General features: G+C 41.7%; 1 protein-coding gene across 2 annotated transcripts; it reads right to left on the reverse strand.

The window, feature by feature from the left end:
* Window positions 1-2698: 2698 nt before the first annotated feature.
* LOC140273488 (phosphoinositide-interacting protein-like) lies at window positions 2699-6342 on the reverse strand. 2 transcript variants are annotated; one of them, XM_072369088.1, is made up of 2 exons: window positions 6229-6342; window positions 2699-3184 (listed from the first exon to the last, which is right to left on the reverse strand). In XM_072369088.1, the coding sequence occupies exon 2, from the start codon at window positions 3166-3168 to the stop codon at window positions 2761-2763; it is 408 nt and encodes a 135-aa protein (XP_072225189.1). In that variant the 5' UTR covers window positions 3169-3184; window positions 6229-6342; the 3' UTR covers window positions 2699-2760. The 2 variants fall into 2 exon arrangements, with proteins under 2 accessions (XP_072225189.1, XP_072225188.1); XM_072369087.1 differs by lacking the exon at window positions 6229-6342 and adding an exon at window positions 6011-6222.
* Between the last annotated feature and the right edge of the window lie 2198 nt (window positions 6343-8540).

The raw sequence follows: 8540 nt of genomic DNA on the forward strand, positions 1-8540 counted from the left end.
GTTCTTTGATTTCTCCTCTGCTTTTAATGTAATTCACTCTGAACAGTTATGTGTGAAGCTCCTAAAAATAAAGGTTAATGGCTCTACAATCATCTGGATTGACTACTTACTACCTGACAAAAAGACCATAATTTGCGAGACTGAAATTTTACTCTCACTGTTTTACATCATGCTGTAAACCTCAACAATCCAGTACAACTCAGTCCTGTCATTTCCAGAAATAACAGTGGATTTTAGGAGGACCAAGAATAAGCCAAACACTATTTCTAACCTGGGAAAAAAAGGTGGAGGTGGCAGAGGTCGACAGATATCTGGGAGAATATCTGGACAACAGTTTAGGCTGGAAATGCAACACTGAGCTGTCGCCAAGAAGGAACAGAGCTGACTCTACTTCTTCAGGAAACTAAGGTTATTCATTGTCTACACGAACATGTTGCATATTTTCTATGAGGTTGTGGTGGAGAGAGCAATCTGCAGTGTAGCCATCTGTTGTGGCAGCAGCATCAGAGCAGGGCTTTAAAGAAACTGAACAAAGTGATAAATTAGGCCGACTCTGTGCTGGAGCCTCATTATGCAAAGAAGAATGTTGCAAAAGTTGCTCAACTTAAAGCACAACGATGCATGTCTTCTACACAGCAAATCACATTTTTACACCAAAAGTAGCATCTGTAAAGAGGGTTTTTTAAGCGTGGGTTCACCACTAAAACAAGCCGATTAGAGCCTTTTCCCTTGCATGTGGGAGCAGGTTTATCATCTCTGATTCGTGTGCCCTGACACAACATGATGGCATTACTCTGTATCCTGCAGATTGTGCTTCTTATAATCATTACTCAGAGTAGATAATCAGGCTAGTTTACTACATTTGATTGGACTGTGGATGTACGCTACACAGGGGGCAGGGATAAGTCAGTAAATGTGAGTTCTAGAAAGAGAAAGTGAGGTGTGCCCATTTTTGCTGCTTCAGCTGCAGCATCCTCGGTTAAAATGAATGTGTTTACCGGGGTCTTGTGTTTCCACTGTTTCTTTTGCAGAGTCATTTGACATTTAACACTTTCCCGCTGCAGTTAAGAGCCAGTCAGCATGTGTTTACGGGTTTTTGACCAATGTAAAAAGTGCTTTAGAAAATACAAAGTGAGTCCAGTCAAAGGCTTATTCAGCCATGCTGCAGCAGGAAGTCTGCACAATAACTTTTTTTTACAATTTATAATAATTTTATTCTTTATGCTGTCAAAAACAATATCCCATTTTGGCATTAATAAAGTATTATTCGATTCAGTTCAATATTTACTCTACTTTTCGCTCTGGTTTTGGTAGTTCAGCTCGACTTGCAACTGGAAAGTTAGCAGTTTGATCCCTTGAGTGTCCTTGGAAACAAGTCCTTTGTATAACTTAGACAAGGTCACAAAGGGGCAGTATTAAAGTGTGTGGACCCTTTTTATGTTTCTTTTGCAGCAAATTGCTTCACCGGTGGTCACCAGTTGTTTCTGAATGTGTCTCTGAGCTTTGTGGTGCCTCTAGGAGGTATTCAGTGTCTCTTTAGAGCTTTTGCCTTGAAAACAGCTTTGATAAAAAACAGAGCTGAGTGAGCCGAGAGTCATTTTATTCCTTCACAGAGGTATCCATCTGTGGTGTCCTCAGCCGTTCAAAAAGCAAACAACACACACTGACAATTGAAGCAGTGATCAAAAGCTGATTTGTTGAAAGTTAACTTGAGCTGGCTCGAGCTGGAAGGGGCAGACGGCTACCGATTTAATAAGGGGAAAAAACACCTAAAAACATAGCAAAGAAGTGAAAATAATGACAACAGCTGCACTGGGCAATCTTCACTGTCTTAACAGTTGGTTTCTCCATCAAAAAGCACATATTCTATATACTTTGACTTCAGTTTAATCCACAGCAGAGTAAAGCTAAAGGACCAGCAACAGTGCTAACACAACTAAGAGCAACCCACAGCTAAAGACTGCTTCCAAGTAGCAGCAAAATGCTACCATGTAGACATGTGCATGTACACAGAATGATGTTAAACCCACATGACAAGCTCAAATGCTCCAGAGCTGAGTGATACTCAAGTCGTTTTAACAGCTGTTTACACATAATCCCACTCTGTTGTGCTCAAGAATGTATTTTGACTGGAGAAAATGGCTTAATATTGCATGCATTACAATAGAAGCTGGGTCTGAAGGGGTTACTTAAAGATTTCTGCCATGTAATATTTAAATCCTATTTAAATCTTGTGCTTTCAGGTCACACTAGTCAAATTTTCCCACTTTTCATCATTCAAAGCTGCATGCGTTCGGATTCAAAGTATCCCTTCCAGATGCTCAGTTCCACACAGGCGATCTTAGAGGATGCAACTAGACACAGTAAACAGGAAAGTGACAATTACAAGCTTATTTAATTATTCATGAATCGACATATACTAAACCACACAGCTTTAAGAGCCCCCCATTGTCCAGTTCAGTTCTCTCTTTCATAAATATTCAGGAGGACTCTTTTCCCTCTATCTACACCCTTAAATTGTGTGTGAATAATTTGATTTTATTCAGCTCATTGTTGTCCTTGTGCGCTCACGTTTTTTTCAACAGCTAAAGAAAATGTCATGCACACTAAATGTTGCGATAGCATTGTCAATCCTGGTGAATCACGGTAAAGTAAACATAAATGTCAGCACGCTGAGCTCTAAAATAATTAATGCTTTAAATCTGGTTTCCTCGAGTAAATTCCATGAAGTTTCCTGGAAAAACATCCACACCCATGCCATCACAGATCAAACACTGGAGGCCTGTAGTAACTGAGAGGCCTCTTCATAGTTGACGTCTTCCTGTTCTCCTTGGTGATAGGAATCAGGACCACACCAATCACAAAAACCATCAGTCCAATGGACAGCAGGGCCGGTCCCAGGATGTTGGCTACCTTCTTGCAGTGGCCGGCGAAGCCCAAGCCGCTGATAATGATGCCACAGGCCAGGAAGCTGCCTCCAGTGGACATGAGGTGGATGGGGAACCAGAAGACTTCACACTTGGTGCGGGAGTTCTCGGTGGTCCAGAGGGACTCGCTGCGGGACAGACTGAACACGGTGCTCGCTGTGTGGCTCGGAGGGGTCAGCTGATCCCTGGACTGGGAGAGCGTGCACTCTCCCAGGGGGATGTCCTCTGGGCAGCCTGACATGACCTCTTGGATGACTCTGTAGAAGTAATTTGGCATAATGATTAGTTCCTGGAAGGCTTTCTGCTAACTTTCTGCTAATAAGACAGCCTGGTCTTAAGCAGTTAATTTTATTTGGTAAAATAGGCCTGAAACACATAAAGAACTGAAGGAATCTTCCCCATCTGTGAGACTGCACTTTGAGACTGTGAGATTTAAGAGATTCTGCATCCTCAACACTGGAAATGCAGACGTCCCACACAACATTCTTTTGAGAGGATCAACATCTGTAAAATCAAAATAAATTTCTACCAAAGCACGCTCATCTTGCTGAACAGCGAGTCGGAGCCAGGAAGCTGTGCAAGGCCCAAGCACGGCGGCACTGGATGCTGCTCTGAAATGGGTGGGACGTTTTTCCGACTTCAATTTGGACATGAAAAGCATCTTTTCACTGTCTCACAATGTGACAAAAGAAGGAGGCCACACATAGGTTTTTTATTGTTACCAGTAGGTCTTTAAGCATGCCACGTTTCACAAAGTGAAATCAGTTCTAAAACCATTGAGAAAAGAGGGTGAGGATCTTGCTGGGCTGGTTTATAACCAGCTGAGCATAGCCTGCCTGAGTTTACTGCATCACTGACAAGGTTTCAGCTCCACCCGAAACGACCTGGAAGGGAAACACAAAGGCCTCACCCCAGGCTGTCACATGATGTTTGAGGAAATACCCCCCCATCCTCTCGCTGGTCTCACTGTAGAGTCAGTTGTTCGCACTCATGACTTTTTTTGCCTCACAAAAAACCACACAAGCACTTCTGTGTGTGACAACAGTTTTTGATGCACGTCATTTTTCACACCTAAAACCAATAAATAGGTCCAATCTAATTTAGACGATATCTGTGGCTGGAAAACCTCTGTTTCCGGAGTCACATTATAGGTTCAGGGACGTGCACATGTACGTGCACGGACCTCACATCTTAGCTTTGTACAGGGCATCAAAGCAAAGATATCCTGACAGGTGTGACCACAATACACTGTGATGGTCCATCAGATGCCGCCGAACACAGAGAAGTCGACGCTGCCTCTCTAACATTAACCTCCTTTCTTTAAAAGTTTGAAGGGGCATTTGTGAATGTAACTCTGTATTGTGGTGCTTGACAAAAGTTTCCCACTGTAAACACTTGTCAATGTGGTTATATCAGCTATCGATGAATGACGGTTATTGATGCAGCGCCATCTGAGGGCTCGGAGATCACGGGAGTCCAGCTCAGGCTTATTCCTTTGTCCTTTACGCACTGAAATTTCTCCAGATTCCTCGAGTGGAATGATGTTCTGCTCTGTGGTAAGACTGATATACAAATATTTACGTTTTTAAAAGAAAATAAAGAGTCTTTCAATGTTTTCCTTTTCTTTTTATTCCTTTTTTTACGTGTTGCAGGAGTGAAATATGAAAATGTTTGTATATAAACAAAACCGTTATCATTAAAATCGCTGCAACATCATTATTATTACTGTTAAAATAATAATTATTCATGTTATTGGTATATTTTGCTCACCCTGATCCCTACACTGATGAGGTGCAAGTTTCTTTTCATCGCACACCAAACCCTTAATAAGCTCCCCTTCCTCAGGCAAGTGATCAGCAACATTTTGCTTTGCTGTGCCCTCACATGTGAACGGTTAAGGTTAGAATTCATCTAAATTGCTACATGTTACAAAATACGTTTTTTCTGGTGAGACGATGCTGAATAAGATGATATATACTGAATGATGCTGTCTTTGTTGCACACGAGGAAATCAACATTATTTAGATATGAAATGGTTGCCTCCCTTTTTTGGACTAACACATTTCATAACTTCAATGTGAACATAGTCTTCAGGCAAACTGCTTTTATCAGGATTCGGTGTCAATCCAAAATGTTACTGAACCTAAAAAAGGAAGTTTAACTTCTCCCCGGGAACGGACGGTTTAAATAGAATAAAACTTTTCCCGTCACACTTGTTCAGTCTTTAACTAAGCTTAACTAAGTGTGACCAGTATTGACTCTCTTCTTTTCCATCCGAGTAATCTGTCAGTGACTTGATCTGCTTACGATCAGGATTTTGATGAAGCAGCCTGTTGAAAGAGGTTAATTTCTTCCCTCACTGTTAACCTCAGGTTTGAAAAGAGCCCATGAGTCTTCAGTCAGACTTAAGTCAATAAGGACCAGGTCATTCCTCTGCCACCTTTAAAGCTTTTACTGTGTAGCAGCAGGGATTGGGAGGTCATTTCCAGCTAAAACTGAACATAAACATTCAAATCTGCACTTTTATTTAATCACCAGCAGAGGGAGACGTCTGTGATTGGAAAAAAGATGTCTGACTTGGTACTGATATCTATGAGAAAACAATTCAACTTTTCACTTGATCTGGGACCTCACTAAACATTTTCCTGAATATTTCATGGTCACAGTCCATAATATCACATGTTAGATACTGCATGATGTTAATCTAGACAATTCTGTTCCCATTCAGACTGCTTTGAGATCGGCTACATTGTGACTGATTCACTGCAGACTAATGAGAGTATGTAGTTGGCACTATACTTAAAAAGATGCACATGTGATGCACAGATTGCAGTGAAAATACTGAAGAATCTTCAAAATTAGTTAACAGACCAAAGAGGGACATCACCGCGGCTACGCCCAGCTCGTCTCAGATTTCCAGTCAATATCCTCAAAATGGTTCATCCTCGTTAATCTTTTATGACAGCAGCACATGCAATACATTAATGGAAAAAAACATCACAGAAAACATTTGAAAAGATGAGTTTTTCCACTTATTGTTACTACAAACAAGTACAAGTCAACAAAGACAGATAAACACCTACCTGTAAAATCTGGATCAAGTCTCCTTATCTGTATTTTCAAGCAATCAACAATAAGCTGAAGTCACATTAAGATAGAAAAACATCCATGTGTTTGAAGGAGATGACAAGAAAAACTTCCAGCCTCCTTTTGACCAGAGAAACCAATAACAGGCAGCCTACCCACCCTCCGATGCTTTCTCCACCTCCTCAAGAGAAGCCTGTGACCACCATCATCTTACCATCATACACCATTGCAGGCAGGCTGTCCTGATGTTACATCCAGGGCGAGAAGCTTGCCTTCAGGTCCCCAGAGGATATCCACTGACCTCAAACTACTTAGGCTAACGTCTTCATTAGGCTCTAAAATCATTTCTGCAAATTCTGTGAACAGTTTGGTTGTTGCGTTTCTGAGTATGAATTGGCCGGAACTCTTTCCACACGAAGAGGAGCAGGGCAGGGCAGCGAATAGGAAATGGCTCTCTGTTATAGTTGGATTGATGCAGCAGGCAATCAGCCGTAAACAGACTTTTCCAACATGTTGGCACAACATTGATCCCAAAGTGCCCTGCAGCCATAATTTTGTTCGCTGAACATGGGATCAATTAATTCTTTGTGGCAAAAATGAACCCTCAGGAAGAGTAGAGGATTCAGGGTTGACTTTAGGATGTTCTCTTGTAATCTTGTCGTTCAGCTTCTTAAGTTACCAGCCACCGATGCACAGAAGGGAACACAAAAGGGATGTTGTTGCAACATGAGCCTCCTGCATCCACTAAACAGTGCAGAGATTACATTTGTTATCTTGGTCGCCATGTGTGCTCTTTGAAAAAGACACAAGTGTCAGTATGTGGCCATTGATCAGAACATGAGCTCACACTTTAACGCAATTATGCACTACAGAGAGCCGTTAAGCTGTGAAAATGGCTCTTCAGGGCTTGTACTTAGCAAACACAGAACCTCCTGCATGATTTCATTAGACTGCTGCTGCCATCTGTTTTAAAAGCCCCATCCTGTGGTGCAACGCTGACATTATGAAACCTTACTGAACCTGTGATGAGCTGTTTCATCCAATAGGGGGCAGTATTGTCACATCATTTGGCATGTGAGCGAAATATGTAATCCGGGTTTGTTGTGTCATCAACATTTGGGATGTTTTTGTAAGGAATCTGGTGTCTTCTCCATTCTGATGGTCATGATGAATCATGCTAATGATGCTGCTGCACATATTGTGATGATGCTGGACCCAATTCTCCTTTACGGTCTATTTAAATCAGTTGTACCTCCTTAATTTGATCATTTTAGGGACTTTTCCCACTGCTGATACTGAAGGTTGAGGTAGAGCAGCAGATTTTCCATCATTACATAATGCAGGTAATATATAACTTTCATGACATCCATTTCTGCCTAAAACTGCACTGAATATAGTTTGATTAGTATGAGGTTGTGAAGAAGACCAGAAATAGCCTAAAATCTAATAGTTCTAGTGCTTTTTGAGAGAACATGCCAATCATTGTCTAATATCGACTTTTTATTTGGATATTCCATTGCAGATGTTTCATGAAGATATCATGATATTACAGTCTACAAAATGAACAGAACACTCTGATACAGACAGGTTTTATATCAAAGGAAAAAAATTAGTGGAGCAAACAGCAGATGCTGTAATTAAGTAATCAACATCCTGGAATGTTTTGTGGCTTGTATGGCATGTGGTATGTCTGTAGCTCAGGAGGCTCCCGTCCCTCAATCAGAGGGTCGCTGGTTAAATGTCAAACCTCCCCAGTCTACATGTCAGTGTCCTGAGGCAAAATACTGAACCCCACATGGCCCCCAATTCTCATTCTCATGAGAAAATCCCTTTGGATAAAAAGTGGATAAAAGCATCCTCTAAATTAATGTAATCCATAGAAATGCAGAGCTGGTTTGTTCACCTTTTGCATCAAAAGAAAATGACCTAAATGGATGAATGGCCTGGAGCTGCAGTCAAGAGACTGCTCAGGCTGCTGGTGTTTCATCCATCCAGCCATCCATCCATACCTATACCCACTGTATCATGTGTTTCATCCATCCATCCATCCATCCATACCTATACCCACTGTATTATGTGTTTAATCCATCCATCCATACCTATACCCACTGTATTATGTGTTTAATCCATCCATCCATACCTATACCCACTGTATCATGTGTTCCATCCATCCATCCATCCCCATATCCACTGTATCCTTCCTTCCTGCTCTCAATGAAGGCGGTCACATTTCTCTCCTCTCCTCTATCTTCCCTGCTTTTCTTCACATCTTGTCCTGTCTTGTCTCAAACTTTGGTTCCTCTCTCCGCATTGTTCTCAAAATTAAAATCATGGAATTGGTCAACTGGTCTCTCAACGCAATTGAATTTTCTCGACGAGAACCTGTCTGCCCTGATGGAACGCGGGACTCCTGGGAGAAGTGGAGGGTCGTGTGCCTGGCGATTCGTCAAGGATCTTTGCATCTTCGGAACCATGATAACGGGCTATCTGCTCATTGGATTAGGCATTGGCCTGGTGTATCGGAAA

This window comes from Leuresthes tenuis, unplaced genomic scaffold, assembly GCF_036924035.1.
Source record: "Leuresthes tenuis unplaced genomic scaffold, fLeuTen1.0.hap1 SCAF_17, whole genome shotgun sequence".
NCBI classification, from domain to species: Eukaryota; Metazoa; Chordata; class Actinopteri; order Atheriniformes; family Atherinopsidae; genus Leuresthes; species Leuresthes tenuis.